Source organism: Colius striatus, chromosome 3 (genome assembly GCF_028858725.1).
Source record: "Colius striatus isolate bColStr4 chromosome 3, bColStr4.1.hap1, whole genome shotgun sequence".
NCBI lineage: Eukaryota > Metazoa > Chordata > Aves > Coliiformes > Coliidae > Colius > Colius striatus.
The window spans coordinates 85,533,192-85,558,385 of NC_084761.1; the positions used below are offsets into that span (position 1 = coordinate 85,533,192).

The following is a 25,194-nucleotide window of genomic DNA, read 5'->3' on the forward strand; positions in this document are numbered from 1 at the left end:
TGTTGGCCGCGGGGTGTAGATAATTAAAGATTCAATACCACTGGATGCACCACTCGGATCGTTCTCCTCCTCGTCATCCTCCTCCTTCTTGTGGCTGCAACTGTCCTGCTCACTGATGCTGATCAAAACAAACTTCCTGTTCCTGGTCACCCAATAGGACACAGCAAGCAGGAGCAGGGCAGCTGCAGCAAGGACAAGTGCCCACGGCTCCAACACAGAAAAGAACCTGGCTCCCGTCGTGCTCCCGCTCTGTTCAAGCTCCTGCAGCAGCCGAGTCATCTCCTTACGCAGATACTCCTCACGCTGCTGCATCTTCTCAGCTCTGGCCACATCTGTCAGGGGATCATTCTGTCTTCCTAGCTGGCAGAGGACTGCAGCCAAGAGAAGGGCAGTTGACAAAGCCATGGCCTGGAGGAGGTGGGAGAAAAGAAGCTGAGAAGGGCTGGGTGTGAGGGAGCACGGGGATGGGGAAGCAGGACAGGAGCCGCCTAGAGCTGGGGGCCAGGAGGAGAGCAAGTGAGGGAGGTGGGAGGCAGCAAGGGCAGGGTTCGTGAGCACTGCCATAACGGGAGCCACGGCCTGTGCCAGGAAAGCGTTTGGGCACAGATGGAGACGGGCCCTGGCTGGACACAGCATGGGGCCCGTCCTGCACAAGCCGCCCTGATGGCCAGCCCTGGCTGGGCCATGCCCCAGCAAAGGGCAAGGGTCACCCGAGTCAAAGAGTCTCCCAGGCCCCATCCCTGCCACAGCAGCCGCCTCCCACAGAGCCACGGCCCCCAGCACATCCCCAAAGCCTCTGTGGGCACCTGCCCCATCTGAGAGCCTCGAGCACCTCTGCCCCCAGCCCCAGGGAAGCACCATGCCCTGCCCCGAGGGGCTCAGCTCTCGCTCTGGGCTAGAAACAGCCCTGGGCACTTACCCCAGCCCCCATCCAGCCCAGCCTTCCCCCTGCATGCTGCACTTACCGATCAGCCAAGCCAACTGGCACTGGGCTTGCGCGTGATGGCCCCAGGTCAGCTGCCATAGCAACCTGTCCTCCATGATGCCACACTGTCCTGAGCAGCAGCGCCCCAGAGCAGGCCCCATCCTCCATCCCTACCACGTAGCTCAGCGAGACCTGGGCACTGGTAAAATGGCAAGGGCCACGAAATGGCAAGGGCCACCTGCGTCAAAGAGTCTGCTCCTGCAGCTTAAAGTTTTCCTTCTTGCAAAAAGTCCCCCTTCCCAGAGCCTTTTGCCCTTCAGAACTGCCTCACGAGGGCTCCTCTCAGCCAAACTCCTCAGCAGGCCCAAGCCTGCCCTCCCCAGGTCCAAGGTGGCAGTTCTGCTGATCCCCCTCCTTACGTGTGACAGGATTGAAAAAGCCATCATTTCATGGCTGCAGTGCCCAAGATGGCCGCCAGCCATCCCATCACCCACAGTTGTGATATTGTTGAAGAAATAACAGTACAGAAGTACAAATGTGGTAACATCTGGTTTCACACTCTGTAGACATACCACCCGTAGCTTGGCCAGGGCTCAGGGTTCAACCAAGGGAGTTTTGTATCTCTTTGGCTTTGGTCACGTAGTTTCAAACACTAATAATTATATTCTGTCTAAGCTACATTTTCCACTAATATTCATACATATTTCCCTTACAGTGGTACTAATTTTACGTAATGTTTGTTTGGGAGGTTTATCTACAAGTCACTTCTGGTTTGGGGCCTGTTGCTCAGGCCTCAGTACTTCAGATGGACAGACATGGGGGCTATGGTTGCAAAGCTGCAGAGCTCTAAGGTGAAAACTGTCCTGCTGGCTGTGCCTCACCTAAGCCTGACAGGCAGCACCTCGACAGCAGTGCAACTCTCCAGCCACGTGCACTGGTGCTAAAGCTGCCCTCTGCCTGCTCAAGCCTCAGGCAGATGCCTGAACTGCCTATCTGCCTATCTGCATCCCAAAAATCATGCAGATGCTGATCTTGGAGGTGTTTGTCAGCTGGAACCTGCAGCACTGGAAAGAGGGCAGGGGCTCTCTTGGCAAAGTGGGCAGATACCCTGCCAAAAATGTGACTGAAATTGGTTAGATGGACAGATCCAAAGGGTCATGATCAATGGAGTTAAATCCACTTGGTAGCCAGTCATGAGTGGCATCCCCCAGGGCCCAGTACAGAGGCCACTCCTGTTTAACATCTTTATTAATAATCTGGATATTTATTAATATCTGGATATTTATTAACATCCTTATTAATAATCTGGAGGGGATCGAGTGCACCCTTAACAAGTTTGCAGATGACACCAAGCTGGGTGGAAGCGTCAATTTGCTTGAAGGTAGGGGAGCTTTACAAAGAGATTTTGATAAGCTGGATGGTTGAGCCAATGCCAATGCCATGAGTTTCAATAAGGCCAAGTGCCAGGTCCTGCACTTGGGCCACAACAACCCCCAGCAGCGCTATAGGCTTGGGAAGGAGTGGCTGGAAGCCTGCCAGGCAGAGAGGGATCTGGGAGTGTTGGTTGACAGTGGCTGAACATGAGCCAGCCGTGTGCCCAGGTGGCCAGGAAGGCCAATGCCAACCTGGTCTGGATCAGGAACCGTGTTGTCAGCAGGAGCAGGGAGGTGATCATTCCCCTGTACTTGGCTTTGCTGAGGCCACACCTCAAATACTGTGTCCAGTTTTGGGTCCCTCTCTACAAGAAGGACATTGAGGTGCTGGAGAGAATACAGAGGGAGGCTGCCAAGCCAGTAAATTATTCGGAGCACGTCTCCTATGAGGAATAGCTGAGGGATCTGGGGCTGTTTAGCCTGGAGAAAAGAAGGCTCAGGGGAGACCTTATTGCTCTCTACAAGTACCTGAAAGGAAGTTGTAGCGAGATAGGGGGTCAGTCTGTTCTCCCTGGTAACAAGCAATAGAATAAGAGGAAATGGACTCAAGTTGCACAAGGGGAGGTTCAGGCTGGATATTCAGAGGAAGTTCTTTACTGAAAGAGTCTTTACTGAAAGCCATTGGAATGGGCTGCCCAGGGAGGTGCTGGAGTCACTGTCCCTGGAGGTGTTTCAGAGATGGTCTAGTGGTTGATAGGGCTGGGACAAAGGCTGGACTAGAGGATCTTAAAGGTCTCTTCCAGCTGAAATTGTTCCAAGATTCTATTAAATTAAAACAGGGAGTGTAGATGATGCTGATCAAGAAAAGCTTTCTTCAGCACCTTGCACATGTCCAGTGAGCTCTGCGTTGGCAGCGGGGCGGACAGTAACTCTTTTTAAAATGAATGACAGAGAAGCATAGAAAACAACAGCCTCTGCATGCCCCTTCGTAGTTTGCAATCATATTTTCACTAGATGGAAAGTGATACCAACCTCACTTTAGTTTAGTTCTGGCCTGTCCTCAGAAATGTTGCACAATTAAGAGTTCCATTTGCTAGAGTGAGTACTTGCCCACATAAATGAATATTTTATTCTTTTACATATTGGAGATTTGGCCGTGTCTCTTCCATAGTTCTGAGTAAATATTTTTTATTGATTTAAAGATTTTTTAAATGTTATTCTGGATACAGCATCCTCACATTTCCTGATGCAAATCATTCTCCACACTCATTTCAGTAGTTCCCTGGAGTTAGATCAATAATTCTGTGACACGATCGCTTCTCTGATTTATTTTGTCTCTTTTTTTTTCCTCTTGCTGACCAAGCGTCTTTCTAATTTGCATATGTCAGTCTTCGCATACCTTACTTGCCTAATTAAGAATAAAGTTCTGTTCTACTTATGAGAACAGAACCCAACTCCTAAAGAGATTATTAATGTAAAGTTAGAGAAATGGTGTTAGAATTTGAATTCTTGGAAAGCAATCCAATCTCTAGTACGATGTTAATGTTAATTTTAGGAAGAACTTAGTCAGCACCACAAAACTTTTGTATGAATGCAATGCCAATGCTAAGTGATGTGGAAATACCAAAAGACTGTGAAATACTTTCTAAAGAGTTGTTAGCACGTGCCTGAGGCTGTACTGCTGAGTTGCAAATATAAGGGGTGTGTTTTCATTAGTATTGAAGTCATATTTGTTACTGAGCATGGGAGAAAAGGAAGCAAAGCTAAAACCTGTGAGAAGTTGCTACAAATTTTAAAAGTGCCATGTGCTGAGTGATGCAATAGCATAATCTTTGATCTCTCCTCACTTCCTAAGCTAATGATCTGAAGCCCAGTCTGAAGTCCACATACCTTCCTCACATAACGTTGTCATTTGTGCATATTGTTTTCTTAATGCTGGACAGGTCCTTAAGTATTCAACTCAAAATACATGCCCAGCATCTGTGGTATCACAGGTCTGATGGTAAACAGCTGCATGCCTGGAAAACTGCACTGCAGGTTGTGAGCCTTCTGGAAGAGAAATGGATCGTTATGTATCTTACAAGGCACTGTATGTACCTGTGATCAACCAAGTAAATAACAACATGAGCATTCTCAAAACCAACCCAGTTATGATGTCCATGTTGTTACTATGCGGTTAATGCCACAAAGCTGATGTGGCACATCTGTGGCACAAAGCTGCCACATATTCTAGCAGATGGCCTGTTTCCACTCTTTTTAAACAGTGACTTCTTTTTCAAAACTACAGGGGCAACACTCACAGGGAGAGAAAGTATCTCCTATGAACAAATGTAGTTGAAAAAATGTAAGCATGACTCTGGGCATGTAGGACTTCACTGACATACATAATAGATAATATAGCTTTGGTGCACAGAAACATCATATGGAAAATGCAGAATATTTTGTCTTCATTATGAAATAGTGACACTAAATATATTAATGTTCATTCATCTAGTTCAATATAAGAAGATTCATTTATTTTTGAAAAATCCAAAGAGGCGAAAAAAACACATTTTCATGTGACAGTTTTGCTTTTTACTGGGCACATGGCAATTATTCAAGAACAATGTAACTCTATGAAGCCACACATAGGACAAGGGAAAACTCCAAATTCCTTTACTGCAGAAGTGAAAAGCACAGAAACCTCTGACAGGAAACCCAGCAGAGTTCTATGCTGTCCTCAATGTTCCTTAGGCAGAGTGGCCATGCAAACAAACTTAAGACAGGTTCTAGGGAAATTTCAGCAAGGTAGTACTGTCACACCCATCCATCCTGATGCTTCACGTTTGATATGAAAAAATCTCTCTGAATGAAGCAAATTGAAGGGACAAAAGCAGAAACCAGAACCCATTTCAGGAGTTTCTGCCAATGAGATCTAAAGGCTTTGCCTTGCTGTATCACGTGAACTGATGGTAGACCAATGATTTACATTAGTGTTGGCAGGCGAGAAAAACACAATTTATCCAAGTTATGTAGGAGATAGTATGTGGTTCTATAGTTTGCTGTCCACGAAAATCAATGCCTGTTAATTAAACACTGAAATCTTGGTCATCTCAGGGGAGAACTCTTGAGATAAATCTGCAGTTTGTAAAGCACACCAGCAGCATCTGGAGTTAGCACAAAACTATGGGAATATGGCCCTGGCCTTAATATCGATAATAACATTTAAGGGATGAGGTTAAGATGTCTTCAAGGGAATAATGACTGTAGCCAGTGCCTTGGCAACACCTCTTTATAACTGGAGGAAACTCAGGACCAGAACGCCTTCATGGAACACCTCTTACAGGAGGTTACTCTGTAACCTGAGTCTTGCCGTGGCAGACTCAATCCCTACTAACAAGCATGATGGTTTCCAAGCAAAACTACAGGTCTGTCCTCCCCATAACTGAAGGCATGCACGTGCCCAGCGACAGCCATCCGCGGGACCAATACGTGCAGCAGCTGTATCTAGTGATGCCGTGCGAGCCAGAGGCAGCTGCCCGACGGCGCTCACCGCACAGTGACAAGAGGGAGGGAGAGGGGCTACAACTCAAGCGGAATGGGTCCCCCTCGCCTGTTTCTCCGCAAACCCGCAGGCCCCCCTCCCTCGGCGTCCCTCGGCCTTCCTTTCTCTGTGCAAGCCCCTTCCCCTGGCATCAGCGCGGATGTCCGCCTGTCACGACTGAGCTCGAATAACTTGACTGTAGTAACTTCCGTTCTGTTATCCTCCCGCAAGAGCCTGGCTCGGTGTGTGTGCACTACTGCAACGCCTCGCACGCGCGCAGCTATCCCGCGCTGCCGCCGCCGCCTCCCGCAGCCCCTCCCGGGCCCCTCCGGCCGCGTCACGCGCCTGCGCCACGCCAGCCATGGCGGCGGCGCCGGCGGAGGCGGCCCGCGCACGCGCAGTCCGCCCGGAGACCCCCTCCCCGAGGCCGGGCAGAGCCGCCGTGTGGCGCCGCCGCGGCCTGCGTGCAGCCCCCTGCCGGGGCGGGGCCGGCTCCTGCGGCCGCCCAGCGCAGCCCCCACCGGGCCCGTCCGAGCCGACGGCATTTCCGGGGGCGGGCGCGGGTGCGGGCTGGCAGGGAGCGGTGCGGCGCGACCAGAGTTGACTATATATGGTCAAAGGACGGGGAGAGCGTCGGGCCGCGCGGGCGCTTCCTGGTTCGTGCCGTGGGGCTGAGGCGGCGGCGGGGAGCGCGAGAGGCCGGTCCGCCTGCGCCGCGCGGGGCTGCGCTCGCCGCCTTCTCAGCCCTTCCTTCCCGGCGCCACCGCCCGCCGCAGTAACAAGTGGGCGAAGATGCCGTACGAGATCAGTAAGCCTCCGGCGAGGCGGAGCGGGGGGTCGGGAGCGGCGAGGCGGCGGGCAGGGGCGGGGGAGCGGGCGGCGGCGCGGCGCGGCTGTCAGCGGCCGGGCGGTCCCTCCGCCGCCCCGGGGACGGGCGCGCAGGCGGCGGCTCCTCACAGCCCGCCGGCAGCAACAAGTGACCGCGCCTGCGGCGGGGCGTGCGGTCGCTCGTCTGACGCCCGCGAACGAGCTGAAATAAAACGTCTCTTCCTTTTTTTTTTTTTTTTAATTTTATTTTCCCCCTGCTTTCTTCTTTTGTTGTAGAAAAAGTGTTCGCCAGCCTCCCGCAGGTCGAACGAGGCGTTTCCAAAATTATCGGAGGTGATCCTAAGGGCAACAATTTTCTTTACACCAATGGAAAATGTGTCGTCATCAGAAACATAGATGTAATGTATCCTAATTTATTTTGTTTTGTGGTGCGAATTTTTTGGCCAAGTTGCATTTTGTTTCCCAGCCCCCTTCGTTCAATAGCCTGTGCTTCATTCACACTTAGTACTTTCAGTTGAGGTCAGAGATCTGTGAGCAGCAGGGGAATAAGCAGGGTGCATGACTCTCAAGCCTAAAACCGTGGGCAGCAACTGTAAAAGCCTGTAGTAAATGTCAGTGAAGTGTGCAGTTTTCTTCCTCCGTTTGCATAGGGTTTATAGAAGAGATACTAGTATATTCTGGTTGGCCTTGTTTATCTTCTTAAGTATAGCTCTTATGAAGCTGAGTGTTGTGTTTGCCTGTAAAATGAACTCTCTTATTTCCTGTCTTGGGCCTTTTGCTTGTTAGAGAGCATGCAAATACTTCCAAGTGCTTGTCTTTAAATTCATTAGTGCCGAGCTTCTTTTCCCCCCCACTCCCTTCCCCCTTGGCTTCGGGAATCAAACTAGTTGACAGTTGCTTGACCCAGTAGAGAGCTGTGTGGTGTTGAGTTCTCAGCCCTGCTCACAGGTAGCTTTTCTCATGGATGAGATACCAGAGTGCCCAGTTAATGTTTTCTGTAGTGTAGAGGTTTGGGCTTTTTTTCTTCTCTTTTAAATTCTTTGGAATTAAAATTTCTCCCTAGAGAAATGTTAATTGAGTTATTTAAATGCTTTCTTAGGGAAGATGGCCTCCCTTTAGGAGGGATGGAGGAAGCATTACATGTCTAGACTATTGTCTTGCCACGGGTTTTCAAAGAGTACTTTTCTTCAAAGTAGATTGGTTGTTCTCTTTTAGAGAGAGCAAATCAAGTTCTTTCTTAGGTTTACTTTCCTCTTTTAGTGTAGATTTGGCCTGGAGGGAGGAGGACTGCAGGGGGCCAGGTCATACCTCTCTGGAATTTCTAGGTCTCCCCAGCAATGGATTTGTTTATGGCTCTGTAAGTCACCTTTGTAAACAGAATTTCTGTCAGCTGTTTCCCAAATTTATCTCATCATCTCCACTATATTCAACCATTTCCTCATTGTCATGCTGTAATGTGGGATTGCTACAAAGAACTGAATTATTTGCAGATTTCTTGTTTGATATCAGTTTAAATTCCTCCACTAAAGCTAAGCTTACACTCTGGTGTCAGTGTCTCAGTGTAACATCACTGTAATAGTGTTTCACACTTAATATCAAGAAAGGTTTGTTGTTTTTTTTTTTCTGAAACCAGAAGCCCCAGTTAAATGCTGCAGTAGCACACAGTGTGAGAGGAGAGAGGAAGGCCAGCCTGCTTACGTGGGGGTTTTTGCTGAAGTTATGGGTAGTGACCTCATCCCTTGTGCTGTTATTAGTGCTCCTCAGACCCTATTTTAGGGATTGAATTGGAAGAAAACAATTTGCTGTTATGGGCTCACTGAAGATTTGCCCAGTGCAAATGTCAGTCCAGTACACAAGCCAGAAGGTTGAGTGTGTGGCATTGGGTAAGGTGGGATTGTGGGAATTCCAGTTTCAGAGTTGAAAACTTGAGGGAGGTTGAGAATGGAAGTCCTAAATCTTTCTGGTTTATAGTGTAATTCATACTGATACACAGGCTTGCCAAACTGGTTGAGTTTGCTGCTGTTAATAATTGACCAGTGATGCTCAGCAGACGGCTACAGAATGTGTTGTGGTAGTGACACAATAGACTGAAGCTTGTGCAGTGGCTTTTGTGTTTGCTGAAGTTGAATTTGTCACCTGGTATGGAACTATGTCCACTTTTAGTTCTAAGAAAGCTGTTCCTTCTCTGAATAATGTCGAGACCTGTATAATTGTCTGCAGCAAGGAAATGAAATACTGGGAGGCCAGCGTGCAATCCCTCTGTACAGATCTCCGATGGGATGGGTGTGCTCTGATTAAAAAAGCAGGTCATCAAAATGCAGTGCTTGACTGTCTCAAGTCAGAAGTTATCTAGTGTTACCTGATCAGTGGTGATGGATATAGTGTTTGAGGTTAATGCTTGGTCTTTGAGCCTGAGGTGGAGACTCTAGTTGAATGAGAGAGTCCTGGAACAGTGCAGCTGGAAGAGCACTGCAAGTCAGAAGGGCTAGTTTGTAAGGTTTCATACCTCGTTAATCTTTTATTGTCTTCATGGGTCTAAACCTGCTTTGAGGCTTAGAACATCAACTGCTCACTTTCATAGGTGGCTCTGGTTTCAGTGTTTGAAAGAAGTCACAGAGGCTCAACTCTTCTAGTTGAATCTAGTATTAGGTACTGCATTTGTCCCACCTAATGATACAATGTTATCCCAAAGATCTTTCCAGAAGTGAGGTGGTTTTGATACATACAAGTTTAAAAAAATTGGCTTTACAAGCAATTTGTGACCAAATAAACAGCATTTAAATCGTCAGCTCTAACTTGCTCACTGGTTTCCTGAATCAGTTTTCTGTGTCTTAGTCCTTTCTTGAGGACTCTTATCTTCTGTTCAACCCTCATCATAGTTTCCTGGGTTCTTGGTCATTCTTGCTGTAAAAATACAGCTACTCATGCATGTCATTATTAACCCAAGTGTGGGGGCAGTTCAGCTTCCTGAACTTGGGGGTGATGGAGCCACAACATGGGCAAAACACAATCTTATCTTGCTTAGAGTCCTGTTGTAAACCAAATGGAGTGTTGTATATGCCATAAAGGCAGATGACTATGGCTTAAGGATGGCTAAAACAGACTCAAGCATTGTGAAAGAGGTGCTGCTTGCATGAGTAAGCTGTATTCTGTCTCCTGAGCTGTAGCACTAGTGCAGCAACAAGAGCTCTTGCAAGCAGGAGGCCATCTGCTTTCTGCTACAGAGCAGCAAGTATTTTATTTTCCTGATTGAATGACTGAGTCATTCTGTAACATCAAGTGGTTTTCTGTTTTGGTTGAATAAATCTGTATTAATTGACAAGTAAATGAACTTTTGTTTTCACCATTGAAGTCAACTTTTTGGAGTTGGAAGACACCTGTTACCTAGCAGAAGGGCTCTTTCTCAGGAGCCACGTGTTGCTGTTGTAGCATATAGGTGCTATATTTGGGAGATGTGAGCATGTCTTTTTTTTTTATACAGTTTAAAATTAAAAATTATCACAAGGAAGTCCAACCCTTGGCCTTTTGGTTCAGAGAGTGTTTTTTCCAGCAGATATTGGAGAGGAAAGATTCATGGCAGTTTAGGCCCTTAAGGGAAGTACTTTCATTGTACCAACTGTTAGAAATTAGGCTGCTGTTGTAATAGTACTAGCACTTCTCAGCTTTAGGAAGCATCTCAGTTGGAGCTGGAGGGCTGGGTGTGAGAGGAGTACGTAGGAGAAATTCCACGTTGTATCTGTGAATGTCTGAACTTACTCCTTTGAAAACCAGGAAATATGACAAACCTTTTTCTTTTTTATTTCACTTGAAACTAGAATCCTGCCCTTGCTGACATCTACACTGAGCATGCCCATCAGGTTGTAGTTGCCAAGTATGCTCCAAGTGGATTCTACATAGCATCCGGAGGTAAAGTACCAGCATGCGCTGCCCCTTATGCTTCCTGCAGAGCATACACAGTTGATATGACAGGCTTTGATAGAATTTGGTATACATGCCTGAGGGAGGAGTTCCTCCCAAGTTCCTGGAGTTGTTCCCCCAAGCTCTTTCTAAAGCAATGAGTCCAGTGACATGCTCAGTCTCTTTAAGATGTCTTCCTTAAACCATAAAGAGCCTGGAAACAAACATCAGGAGCTTAGTGTGAGCAAATCATGGTGTCATGAGTGACTTGTGTTTATGCAGCAGAATGATTTTTTTTTTTTTTTTTTTTTTCCTGAAACACAGGACTGTTGTTTATGTTTCTTAAATTTCCATACTTCGGGTGCAGGGGAGGGATTCTAGAATACACTCCTGTGTTTTCCCCTCCACCTTTCTTCCTGACTGAAGTTGGCAAGGCTTGGCCTGATTTTTTTTTTTTCTCTACAGTTGTCCCCTGACATGAAGAAGCTTTGTTTGGTAAGGTTGCAGGGAAAGAGACAAGTTGTCAGTTTCTATGTAATGCTTGTGAATCAATAGTCTGATGAATTTGCTGGATTGTTAGTGGCAGTGCCTCCAGTTTTGGATGCCTTACCAAGAACTAAACAAACCCTTTTTTTTTCTTTAGAAGCTTGTTTCAGATACTTGATCCTCTTTTTCAGGAGACCTGATATACAATGGAAGAATATTGATAAATACAGTAATAAAACAGCAGTATCTTGAAAATAATGGTAGTTAATCTGTGGGTTTTAAAAATCTGCTTACCATTGTCAGTTGGAAATGCTTCAGTGCGAGTAGTCTGCCCAAATACAGCAATACTTCCTAAGTAATATATCTGAGAATAAAACATTCTTAGTATAAATGCCTCAGAAATGGAGTCAAGACTCATGTATGGGTTTTAGTAGAATGGGAATTTCACTCTCAGCTGTGTTAAGGGAAGAATATTTTTTTTAAATGTTCTTTCCTTCTTGACTTCCTGCATATGAGAAAACTGTGTTACACTACGTGTCTTTTGAGTACTGGGGAAGCTTTAATAGGACTGGTAACATTGCGTTTGTTTTTTTTTTTTTTTTGCCTTTTGCCCCTCTCCCTGTCTAAGAGGAACCAGAGTCAGAATCTTTTTGGCTCAGTCTTGTGTGTGGACCATATGTCAGATTGAGTACCTTCTTAAAATACAGTTTGCGTTCTTTATTCTGCAGACCTGGTGCTCTAGGTTTGTGCTGTACTTAATCCTCACAATAACCACCTATTTTGTTCTTGTAGACTTTTATATTTTCAACCCTCAGTGAAAGATCAGTAACATATACACAGGTGATCTGTGAAGAAGTTTTTCATTAATGATCAGCTTAAGAAAGCTCATTGCTCCTAGGGGATATATTCAATTGACTTCAGAAGTTGTCTGTCATACCCAAATATACGAGTTTAAGCTGCAGTATTCCCCTTTAGTACTTCTCTTTCTGTATGTCACTTATAAATAGTTTTGTGATGCTGCTGAGCATGGGGTCTGAAGATAGTATCGGACTGTTAAAGCTGTTTCTAAGTATAACATGTAAGAGTCATTTCTCTATAAGTTTGCATTAGCCATGTGACCTGCATTAATACTTCATGTGAGATAGACCTTTGGCAGCATGCTTTGTGGCTTTTAAGGTAATTTCTCTTACTGCAGTTGTAGCAGATGTGGTAATGGGAGATACCACAAAGTTAAAGCTAAATGTATCCTGTCTATTAATAGATAAAGCCAACAATATAGTTTTTTTTCAAGTCCACATCAAAATTCTACTTTGCTAACAAATTCTCTTATTAAAATGGAGGATTCTGCATCTATCCTTTTAGCAGGAGTCCATGATCAGGGCCCTAAGATAAAGGGTTGCTTTACTTACAAATTGAACTGTAAAGATGCACCAATAAATGGTGGACAGAGCTCAGAAATGTTCTGTGGAGGTGAAAGGGTTATGTATTTTAGCACATGGTTTATTTGAAAACAGTGACTTTAATGAAGGGTCCAATACACACAATTTGCTGTGTGGGTTTAATCAGAGATCTGTAAACCTGTCTGCGTGTAGAACAATTCCTTTGGTTACAATACTGCACCACAGTAATTGTTCTGAATAGAAGCAACCTATAGGGCAGTGTAATACTCAAAGGAAACAGTGATTAAGGAAGCTATCATTACATTGTCTTAAATTGTTATGACTTGTCACAAGCAGCAGACCTAGCATATTACTGTTTTTTAATATTCTGTTGGGTTCCTTTATGATAATCCAGATAGTGCAGATATCCACACACAATATGAAGTATGTACATGCTTCTGTATAGAAAAAGTATGCCATTGACTGTGCAATTTTTTTTCATGTGTCTGTTTGCAAAAGTTGACTCAGTGTGCTATATTTATTTCTCTGTGCCTTTAGCCTTAGTATAGAGTTAAAAACATAATTTAATGGTCTTGAGCATTCCTAAATCTAGTAATTTTTTTTAATTGTAATAGGGTCCCTAGTAGAAGTGTTCAGTGTAGCTGAAAATCTGTGTCCTGGCAGATTGCAGAGTCATGTGACTAAGTCATAGTGGACCAACAATAGTTATATTCTATTTTGTTATGGCAGATGTCTCTGGAAAGCTGAGAATCTGGGATACTACACAGAAGGAACACCTACTGAAGTATGAGTATCAGCCATTTGCGGGAAAAATAAAGGACCTTGCCTGGACTGAAGACAGCAAGAGAATTGCTGTGGTTGGAGAAGGAAGGGAAAAGTGAGTAATTCTGTCCTGTGTTCATGCATATGTGTGTATATTTCTGCATACATATATTGTAATCCTCTGTATTCTAACAAAGCAGTTCCTTTGCAGAAAACTTATAGTTCTCCAAGGGAAGGAAATCCCATCATGTTTCTTGTTTGGACTTCAAGTTGTGCTATTCTGTAGCAGAATGCTTTATGCAATATTTGACAGCTGTAAAACTACTTGGAAAATACAGTTCTGTTAGAATAACTCAGTTTAAATTTGTTTTTATAGGTAGGTATTACGTTCATTGGGAGTTGTTCAAGAATGCCTTTTGGTGGACTTTTTTTTTTCTTAATTCTGATAGAGTAGGGAGGGAGAACCACAAGACAGTTCTTCTCCCTTTTCTTTCACATCTTCCAAACTGAGAAAAGGTGATTGAATAAAAGTAAAAAGAAAATTAAAAAAGTAGTGTATCTGAACTTTATCCCTCAGCAACACAGCAATATTTTTAACCCTTATTACAGTCATTAAAGTAAAATTGCAACCAGGTGTCCTTGATTGACTCAATGACATGCCCATTACAGTCAGATTTGTGTACTTTGAGACTGGCAGATCTTTAAGGTAGAGTGCAGAGCAGGTAGCCTCATGCCTAAAGGTCTGAAAACCAGAGTCCTATTTCCCTGATCCCCTGCACTATTTTTTAATCACCCTTGTATATTGTGTCCTGATATTTGAGAGAGATTATTTGTCCTGCATGCCTCCCTCCACCCTCAGCTGCTCCTGGGGTAGATACTATGTAAACTTAGTCTCCTACTTCAAAGATTTTGCCAATTTCCTGTTAAGTGGATGTGTATTCCATTTGGAATTTTGCTGAAGTGGTTCTATAGAACATCATTTTAATAGCAATGCTTTGGCAGTTTAATGCCACTGTATCGATTATACCGATTTTGGGGGGGGGAAAGAGGTGATTTAAAGTAAGAACCAACAAAAATGCTGTTATGACTCTTCCTTAAACCCTTAATAGTTGTAAAAGTGATGTTAGCCAGTCTAGGCCAAATAATCAGATCAGATGTCATTGTTATCCTAGCTTTCTGCATTCTGTGTAGTAACTAGGCAGATTGAATAACTTACTGCTTTCTTTCATAAACCAGCTGACTTACTGAAGAATATCATCTGGATCTCTGAATTTTAGAAGCTTTATACACAGAACTTCCTTGTCAGTTCCCTTCAGCAAATGTTTCCAACTGAAGTTAAGTTTCTCTCTCCAGCAAGATCTCTAATGTCCTTCAGGGAACTATGATGTATTTGCGTGAGATAGACAGTATGACCTAATTTCTTTTCTTTGAGTGGACTCAAATCTGCTGTTTGCAGATGCTCAAGGACTTAATCTACATGTAACTTCTATGAATTGTAGTTATTGTGTGCTTTTCTAACTAGATTTGGAGCAGTGTTCCTGTGGGATAGTGGTTCTTCTGTTGGTGAGATTACTGGGCACAACAAAGTGATCAATAGTGTAGACATGAAACAAACGAGACCATACCGTCTGGCAACTGGCAGTGATGACAACTGTGCTGCTTTCTTTGAGGGACCGCCATTCAAGTTCAAGTTTACATTAAGCGTAAGTTTAAGTTTAGCTGTGGGTAACTACAAGCTTTCTGATAAGTTTGCAGTTCTTGTCACAACTAACTTAGCTTTTCTTTTGAGGTTGATGTCAAGTGGCTTTTAAACCCATGTATGAACATAACTGAAGGCTTGTCTAATGCCAAGAAAATGGAAAGAAATGATTGGTTAAAGAAAAAACCTGAAGCACTCTTCCTGATTTTTAAATTTATTTTTGTGGCTCTTCATTCCCTTCCATAGCTTTAATAGGATGTCTCATTGGTCCTGTTGGTACTTTCTGAGCTCTGCGGCCCATTGCAGGCATTTAGAATTTCTTAATACTCTCCAAGGTGCTTGACTGAAGAAATGTAGTGGTGTGAATGGAATTTTCCAATCTGCTTAAGAGTACTCATATCTGAAATCCCAGGGCAGCTTAGAAAGGGTTGAGTGTAGCTGTTTGAAGACGTAAGTGATTTCTACGGGGGTAAGTAAATTCTGTGGCCAGTTTTCTGTTTCTACCTTCCTTTTCACTTCTTGTTTTAGTTAAAAATCTCTTATCTAAATGAAACAAAACATTTGACTACCAGATTTAAGACATTCATTTTTACCTGAGGCCAAAGAACGTAAAAATCTGAAAGCTTCCACAGCTGTTTGTGATGCAGAAGACACGTCTCTTGCCTTAAACTACTGCAGATATACTAGATATTATTGCAGTAGTAACTCCAAAATGTTTAGTTCTTGTTTTATTTTTAAAAACAGAGTAACAGACCTTTTATTTTCGGTACCTTGAGTAGTCTGCATACCCTGACTTTAGTAAGGATTCCATTCTAGTTCTAGAAAAGGAATTGTTTTGAGCTGTGCAATCCAATGAAATGATGTAGTTGCCTAATATATTTCTGAACTGAAGTTGATACTTACATTTTGCTAAATTGGTTCTTTTGGAACTCTGAAGTTTGGATTGCTTATCAGTGCTGCAGTCTTTAAAAGTATATTTAATATATGGGTTTCTGGTACAGGTCTTTATGGTTTAGATGAGAGCTTAAAGTGTCATCAGGAAAAAAAGAAAATCTGTACTTAAAGTAGGTTAGAACCTGCCTTTCCTAATACTAAAAATAGCCTCCCAAATCTCTTTGCATGGGAGCTCTGGCCTCATTGTGGTGCTTCCCTATTTAACATGTCTTTCCTAGTTAGCATGGTTTGAATAGTCTCCTGCTTGTAATTAGTCTATTTGGGGAGCATGCCTCAGTCTCCCCTGGTTACTTCACAGAGCTACCACTTATGCAGTCTCCTAGAAATGGAATTCCTGTAAAACAATTTATTCTTCATGATTGAGTTTCTTTACAATAAGAAGGATAAAGTTACTCCTCTGTGTATAAAACTTACTTGTGTAATGAAGCAGGAGTCAACATCTGGAGAACGTTGCAGAAGAATTCAGTGACCAGAGGGGAAGGATCTCATGTTTGCATCTCAGCAGCAGCTGAGGGTTTTTTCCTACCTATGTCTGAAGCTGGGTACTCGTTTGCCTGGTGTTGTGCTAACATCAGTATCAATGTCCCAGTTTCTTCCCTGGACTGTTGTTGGTCCCTGTGACCCTCTTCAGACAGAGGCTGGCTACGTTTCTCTGTAGCAATTCTCAACAGCAGGCATCTGCTGGGCAGCTAACTTACAGCTCACATAAATGGGTAACAATGAAGTTCTCTTATATCTTTGATGTAAAAAGGCATGTTCTTACTTTGTTCTGATTCTTGCTTTTTTTTTCTTACAGGACCATACACGGTTTGTGAACTGTGTGAGATTTTCTCCTGATGGGAACAGGTTTGCTACAGCTAGTGCAGATGGCCAGGTAAATACAAGGAACTCTTTTTGTAATATTTTTTAGCATTAGAAGATTTTTCTGGGCAATTTTGGGAATAGGATTAGTATTGTAAAATCCCATGTTGCCACTTTTCATGTTACAAGAAATAACAGACTTAAACTTTTCAGGATCTTCCTATAAAGCTGTAACTGATACCAGCCAGACTATTCTCTTTTTTTCCCCTTTTCATGTCCCTAGCACATTACTACTTTTATAGGTTATTTTGGCAGGAACATATCAGACTTTTGGAATATGTATGTTCTTGTTATGAATCTGAGAAGTCTGTCTGAAACACTGAACTCGGATAGCAGCCCAGCTCCATGTGGATTCCTTACTGATAAGGGCAGGCTTAACAATGGTACTGTTACCATAGGTAGCTACTCCTTCTAGAAGGCACATTCCCATGGCTGTCGTGCTAAGCATCTGCCAGCACAGCAGAAATTAAAAACGTAACATCTTTCCAGAATTTTGAATGTCAAGATCAGGTATACAGTGGCATACTGTGATCATTTACAGTTGTCCCATCATTTGTACAGTCTTAAATATTAAATGCAGGAATACTTCTGCCTCTTCTTCAAAAATCTTGTGCTTGATGGCTGATCAAACACAACACATTGTGAAAGAGTAATCTGTGCAGTGCGAGTAATGGTGTTGCAATTCTTGGGTTTTAAGTTGTATATCTCTGTGCTCTCTTAAGATTTTTGTCTATGATGGAAAGACTGGAGAGAAAGTGTGTGCTCTTGGTGGAGGCAAAGCTCATGATGGAGGTATTTATGCTGTAAGTATCACTTCATTTGTGCAAATGATCCATAATATTTCATTACCAAGTTCATGGGCTGTGAAGTCTTCCAGTGATAAATACATTTACTGTCTTGTTGTGTCATTTATTTTTACAGATTAGTTGGAGCCCTGACAGTAGTCAGTTGCTTTCAGCTTCTGGAGATAAAACTGCTAAAATCTGGGATGTTGGTGCTAATTCTATTGTCAGTACTTTTAACATGGGATCAAACGTGTTGGATCAACAGCTGGGTTGCTTGTGGCAGAAAGACCATTTACTGACTATCTCCCTATCTGGCTATATCAATTATTTGGACAAGAACAATCCAAATAAGCCTTTACGTGTCATAAAGGTAGGTTAAACGTTTGTTGCACTGGTTTCTGCAGTAAATGACTTTATGTCTGTAGTTGTCTAGATAGAATAGTAACTACTGGAAATGGTTCTGTTCCATTAGCATTGCCGGACAAGCTATGTGTGACTGATTCTTGCGAGTCACACAAATCAAGCAGTTAACGTGATACTGTGCTTTTTGCAGATATACAGACTGATTTTTGGTTTCGATTAAGGTTATTAACTTATTTATCTTTCATAGCAGCCTTTAAGCATCTTGAGGTGAGAAGTACAGCATAGGTAGAAAACCCCCAGGTAATGTCTCGTTCATCCAGAGCTAGTGTATTGTGAACAAGGTGACTAGGGCTACTGTGCAATTGAGCTTTAACTTTAGGACTCAAGAGTTCACTGACACAGCACTCTCATGGGAACTTGCATTTTTACATGAACTAGAAACAGACGTCCCAGATTCTTTCTATTGCTGCAATAGTTCTGGCAGTTGATGTGGGTACATGACTATATTTAGTCTTATCCACTGGATCATAGAGTCCCTGAAAAGCAAACTTTGTTGTGAAGGTAGTTTGACCCAGCAGACTAATAAGGATGTTCACAATCCCTATTCCTTCTCTTCAAGGAGTAATATATGGAAGTAGCCATACTGCAACAGTTGGCTGCACTGTTAGTTAGTGATTTGTGTTCTGCTTGTGAATAGAATGATATTTTCTGAATAACCTGTAAGTCTCTCAAATAGGTTTGTTTTATGTATGTGTTAAAATGAGAAACTGCACACTGATAGTTATTGTTTGTGTCCATTCACAGGGCCATAGTAAGTCAATTCAGTGTCTCACGGTGCATAAAAATGGTGGAAAGTCCTATATTTACTCTGGAAGTAATGACGGTCATATTAATATCCTTTGAATGGTAGTGCTATTTGTTTTAGCCTTATATATATGTATAACTCTAAGAGCCCATTAGGAGAAAAAAAAAACTGTGCCAAAGACAAAAACTTATGTTTATTGGACATGAGTGAATATTTTGTCTGACGAAGTTTTGGTTTTACTTTCCCCTAACATTCTGTTTTACTAGTTGCCTTTCATTGCCTGCTAAGTACAAGCCAGTTCTTAATTTCAAGCTGTCCCTTCTGTGTAGTAGGTAGATTGTTAGTGTCGAGGAGCAAGTAGATGTATAAATTAGCCTATTGTAACTTTGCACATACTCTATCATACATGAAAATATGTATTGCTCTCTTCTATTACATGCAGTAGATAGGTAGACCTTAACATGTGCTGAAAGCCACATGTGTTGTTTCTTCAGGTGTTTAGGACAAGAAACTCTTGTTCACCTATTTTTGACCTGTGTTAACATGAGTTTCTCTTTACAGCTGTGGTTTTCTTCCTCACCTATATTGAGAGATGTTTTTGAAGTTCTGTGACACATTGATTGTGTTCTTTATTTGACATCCCAAATGTCATCAGCCTTTCTCACTACTGAGGAGAACTTGAGTTTCTTTGGAGACTGTTTCAGTCCTGTTGGTTTCTGGAGCAAAACACTGTGAATGCAGCCTGATTCTTGACAAGTGTCCTAAAGGGTGAGGTTAGGATGTATTCAACTAGAAGACTATTGGGTTTTCTTCAAGGCTCTGAGGTTTATAGATGAAGTTGTCCTTCATCCTGCTTGCTGTGATGCACTAAAATGGTGTCATATGGGCATAAACCATTATAAATTAGGATTTGTTTCCTTGCAAAGCTCTGTAGTGTTTAATAGCTTAAACTGATGTGAACACAACATCAGGGAAAGCCAATGTTGGAGGGATGTCTGACTACAATCATATTCTCAGACTTAATACTAATTGTTCTTGTATTTGGTACTGTTTATGATAGGTCATTTAGCTTATTATAGGACATCAGATGTTAATTTAATAAGTGTTTTTGAGGGTATGAGGTTGGTTAAACCCTGGTGGTTCAAGTTGCCCAGGGACTTGTAGCTTCTATCCCTAGAGGTGCCAAAACCCCAAGGAATGGCCAGCCTGTTCTAGCTGACTACAATTTGAGTAGTGGGTTGGACTAAATCTCAAGAGGTCCCTTCTAACCTTGGTTCTTCTGTCAGTTATTTAACTTTTTGTGATGCTGTACCTAACTGCAGCAGTATCTTCAAATGTTCCTTAATTCTATGATGCACATTATTGGGATTCTGAAACTGGAGAGAATGATGGCTTTTCTGGGAAAGGCCATACAAACCAGGTTTCTAGAATGGCTGTGGATGAAATGGATCAGCTGGTCACCTGCAGTATGGATGACACTGTGCGCTATACCAACCTCAGCAAGAGGGACTACAGGTTAGTTGAAATGTTACCTTTCATTGGAGTAGTGCAGCCCTGATTATCTTACAGCAAGGTTTCTCTTGATTTATGTGGTAAAGAATTTTATGCTGTAATCTATTTGAGTTTCAAGTTACCATGGAAACTGTGGGAATGATCATTGTACTGACCTTGCTTTTTTTTCTGTGACATGAAGAAATGAGTCCTGGGTTTCTCAAAGGGTCTCATTGCTTCCACAGGTTAGATAGATAGCTGTACAAGGTGGCTTAGTCAGGGGACTGTGGGAAGGGGGCCATTCTATGATTCATAAGTACTCAAGTATAATGGTAATAAATGTGATTAGGAGGGGTGGCACACAGCTGTCCCTTAACAGAAAGCACAGTTGAGGCACAAAAGCTTCAAGGAATCCTACTGAGATTGCTTAGTTTAAAAAAATAAACTCTAGTGTAGCAGCATTGACTTTCACTTCCAAGGTGTCCTGCCTGATCAAGATACAAATGCTTTAAATGGCAAACAGAAGGAGTCTTTGCGGAGTATTTTTTTTTTAAGAAGCGTGGTTTTAATCACTATTGGATAATTATTTGAATAGACAACTCTAAATTATGGTAGGCATGGAACAATTATCTTTTTGTGTTTTGTTCTTCCTGCTTACGCACCTTGGCACCATCTTCTTCCAGTGGTCAGGATGCTGTGAAAATGGATGTTCAACCTAAATGTTTAGCTGTGGGTCCTGGTGGTTATACTGTAGTTCTATGCATTGGACAAGTAAGTACTGCCTTGTGGATATCAACACAATTGCTCTCCTAGTAATGCTGTGTAACATGGTGAACAAACCTATTTAGTGTGGAATTTGAGGTCCCTTCCAGCCCTTGAGATTCTGTGATTCTGCCAATGACCTTGCATGTCTACAGAGTTTCCTAATATGTGATGTGGGGAACATAATTAAGCAGGATAGTAGATAGACTTGTCTTTGCTTTCTGTACCAATTTGACAATCTTCTATAGATTCTATTATTTGTATTTCCCATGGTTCCTTGTGTTAATGCATCTGAATTTGTTACCAACACAGCTTTGCCCTGGAGGCTGCACCAGTCTGTATTGTGCTCTTGGCTGACCTATTCAGTGATGTGATTCTGGGGAAAAGGATGTCTCGCTCCTGCCTATTTTTGTGCAACTAATCCAACAAGCCAATTATCTACGGCTGTTGCACAGCATAGATGGCTTTGGTTTGCTTGCCAGTAGTATTCAGATCATCCAAAACCAGAGGTGTTCACATTTAACACTGAACCAGGAAGGGAGTAAGCATTGCTAAAAATACTGTCTTGTTCATGTTTGTTTCATGTGCAAACCAAATGAGATGAAGCTAAAGGCAGTAGAGCATGCCCTACACTACTTAATTTAGAGCACTTAAGTACTCTAGTACAACAGATTAGTCACCATTTATAGACATGTCTTTAAAAAAGAAGCAAAAAAAAAACCCCAAACACAAAAACAAAGCAGCTAAAAACTCTTCCCTTAAGAACAAAATATAGCACACTTATGAGCAGTCAGAGTGGATTTGTATGTATGACTAAGTAATGTGGCTTAGTCATGGTTTTGTCTTGGGTACTTTGGTTCTGGCTTTGTATTTACAGATTGTCTTGATGAAAGACAAGAAAAAATGTTTTGCCATCGATGACCTTGGCTATGAGCCCGAAGCTGTAGCCATTCACCCTGGAGGAGGTACAGCAGCTGTGGGGGGAGCGGTAAGCTTGCATTCCCTAAAACTGTACTACTCTGAACACTGCAACCAGCAACAAAAGCATTTAAGGGTAGTAGGCGGCACTTTGTAACAACAATATTGTAACAAGTAAACTGTGTATAATATTCCTGGGCTTTCCTTCTCCACATTCTCCCACCATTGGGACCTAAGCTCTATTTCATTTTTTAATCTTGTACTTAATGTTTTAAAATTGTTCTTACACAGTGTATGCTTGAAGGAAGCAAATTCTAGAAATCTATTCTATATTCTAGATGTGCTGCATTGTAGCCAGCATAAATGAGAGGTTCATTTAACTGTTTCTTACTATGAGCTCAAGGAGATAGAATTGATGCAAAAAGTTACAGAAATTCAGTAAGCTTTCCTCTTTCTATTTATAATAAATTGATACTTGTTTTCAATACCTTCTCCCCTTCTTGACTACTGATTTGCAGGATGGGAATGTCCATTTGTATTCAATCCAAGGAACTTCTTTGAAAAATGATGATAAGTCTTTGGAAGCTAAAGGTCCTGTTACTGACCTGGCTTATTCTCACGATGGTGCCTTTCTTGCAGTCTGTGATGCAAACAAAGTTGTCACTGTATTCAGTGTTGCTGATGGCTATGCGGTAAGAATTGTTGCATCAGAAGTTTTCTTTGTTTAAAGACAAATTGACTGGCATTTCATGTCAAAGTCTGTGGTGGTGAAATGTAGTATAGCTGGTGAGTCTTAGTAGTTAAATCATTGATGTTGATGTTTCTGTGACTATGTACCTGATACTTTGAGTTGGGCTACTGTGGAAAGCAGCACTACATGAGACCTCCAAATCATAAGAATAGATGAGGAAAACATCCAGCATAGGCTGGCTACTGGGAAAACACTCAAAGCCATCTAGTAACAAACACATAATGAGATTGAGGAAGCAATACTAAATACAGAAGATTAGCATGTGTACAGGTACCTTAATTGGGTTATCTGAACCCCTTTGGGGTTTTTTTTAAGGAACAAAAAGTCAGCAAAATATATGCATGCCTGTTAGAGGATTTCTCTGCATTTTTTTTAATTGAGAAAAATGCAGGTTGAGTTTGGTGAGCATCACGCAGCACAATAAAATGTAATGAATAAAGCAGACTTGGCAATAAAGTTCTGGCTGTGGTGCACAGTACCATAGTAAGAACTAAGCCATGAAAGTGATAGGATGAAAGATGAAGTAAGATTCCCTTTCAATCTAGGTTCTTTTAAGCAAGAACCAAAAAATGGGCAGTTTGCAATTTTCAGCTGAGCAGTTAGTTATGTGAATTGGCCTGTAAAGTCATTAAGCTCTAACTTAAGCCACACTGAGTAAAAATTGCAGGATGGCATTCCACAGGACATGTTACTCTCTAAGTAAAAATTGAAATAATTTTGCTTTTGGAAACATCAGTGGAGTTATTTTAAAAGCCTTTAAGCAAGAGATGACTTGCCGCATATGCACTTTACAGATCCAGCTTTCCCAGAAAGTCTCAGCTTTTTTTTTTATAAGAGGTTTGGACTTTGTTGGGCTGATAAATGTTTAAATGGCAGAAAATGAAGCTGCCACTTAGGTTTATTCAGGGCATCCATCTGCACCCAAGAGGTGCACTGTCTGGAATGTTGCAGTGGCTTATTGTGATGCAGTACACAAAAAGCCAATGATTTCCTGAACTAGCTTGAACTAATGAAATCACACCGTGTCTCTGACTTCCAAATAGGAACATAATGTCTTCTATGGACACCATGCAAAAATTGTTTGTGTTGCCTGGTCGCCAGACAACGAACACTTTGCTTCTGGAGGGATGGACATGATGGTATATGTTTGGACTGTAAGTGATCCAGAGACCAGAGTGAAGATACCAGGTACGTTTCCTTCAAAACCCGACTTTGAATAATACACAGTACCTGCTTTCTAAAGCTAATGGTAAGCTTTGAATGTTCCCAGCCTCATTTAGACTTCGTATTAATCTGTACCTAGCTAAAATAGGCAAAACTCTTAATTATGATACTTTTAGAGCTGAAAATGACACTTGGAATTTTGCTAAGGTTCTTTTTGTCAGCCTTGCCTGCCTGCTTATCTTCTGTTATTTCCCACTGCCACGCAGATGCTCACAGACTACATCATGTAAGCGGCTTGGCGTGGCTGGACGAACACACTCTGGTAACAACATCCCATGATGCTTCTGTCAAAGAGTGGTCCATCTCCTACAATTGAAATCAGCCCTCTCTTTGGAAGGACCTAATCAGGGACTAGAACTACTGCAGTGGAACATAGCATTTCTCTTAAAGAATCTGTATTGGCCTCTGGGTCTGCTATCATATCCTCATATCTTTACAGGGTGTTCATATCTGTAATTAAATGTACTTTGAAAGCTTTAGCCAGTAACAGTTTGCACATGAAAAGCACTTAAATTATGTCTGGAGCTTAACCTTTGTGCTGAACATTCCAGAGGCAACAGCCAAGCAAGTTGGTGTGAAAGGTTCAGGTGTGAAAGATTCCAACTCCAATCTTTTCTAACCGAGAAACAAGAGTCTGTACAGCATGAGAGTAATACTTCTCATTTTTTCTAATTACAGAACATTTCTGTACTAACGGTCATAGTAAGAGTATTTAGTTGTGATCTTGAAACCAGTCAAGCTGTGTGCAGCTACTGTATATTGCTTTGCTTCTCTGTACTGCACCAAACTGTTGTCTCAGATTTTCTCCTCCAGATAACAAAATGGGGTACATACATAATAAACTTTTTATGTATTTCATGTCAAAGCTTTGTGGTTTATTTTAAGGTGGAAGTGTGGGGTTTTGATGTACTTACTGTTGTGGGTATAATGTTTACAAATAATCGTTGTGGCAACTTCTTGCTTCAGAAACATTTGTTACTTTCAGGAATTAAAAATGTCTGGTCATTTCAATGTTGGAGGAAAAAAAAAAAATCACTGTTTCCAAGATGTTTTCTGTTTGAAGGAGGAGAAGCATGTTGTTTTAAATGCAGTACTTCTACCACCTTTTTGAAAATACAGGAATTAAAGAAAGTGAAGCGTTGTTATGGCTTGAAGTGATTTTTGAGATAAGTATTTGCTGAGTAAGTTTTACGCCTTTGCATGTGCAGAACAGTTGCATGGAAGCCGTTATCTGATGTGAAGAGATCATGATCTTGTGTTGAATTCCCTTCTTGCACTCCACAACACTATTTAGGTGATTTGAAGCTAGCAGTCCAGCAAGGGTGGAGGAGGACACTGATGCAAAGTAGTAGGAAGATTTGTTACCGTCTCTAGTGGCCAAAAGAAG

General features: G+C 42.3%; 1 protein-coding gene across 1 annotated transcript; it reads left to right on the forward strand.

Annotated features, from left to right (window-relative positions):
- Positions 1-6,346: 6,346 nt before the first annotated feature.
- On the forward strand, positions 6,347-24,948 carry WDR1 (WD repeat domain 1). Its single transcript, XM_061992862.1, has 15 exons — positions 6,347-6,629; positions 6,926-7,047; positions 10,465-10,555; positions 13,162-13,309; positions 14,717-14,897; positions 16,644-16,721; positions 17,431-17,511; positions 17,630-17,863; positions 18,661-18,748; positions 20,020-20,176; positions 20,836-20,923; positions 21,792-21,902; positions 22,351-22,524; positions 23,627-23,771; positions 24,014-24,948. Exons 1-15 carry the CDS (start codon positions 6,614-6,616, stop codon positions 24,121-24,123), a joined length of 1,824 nt encoding a protein of 607 aa, XP_061848846.1. The 5' UTR covers positions 6,347-6,613; the 3' UTR covers positions 24,124-24,948.
- The last annotated feature ends 246 nt before the right edge of the window (positions 24,949-25,194 follow it).

Excerpts from the sequence above, each read along its gene's own strand:
- WDR1 (XM_061992862.1), top strand. Across the intron at positions 16,722-17,430 it reads CAGCTAGTGCAGATGGCCAG|ATTTTTGTCTATGATGGAAA; the intron begins GTAAATACAAGG and ends TGCTCTCTTAAG. Across the intron at positions 21,903-22,350 it reads CAGCAGCTGTGGGGGGAGCG|GATGGGAATGTCCATTTGTA; the intron begins GTAAGCTTGCAT and ends ACTGATTTGCAG.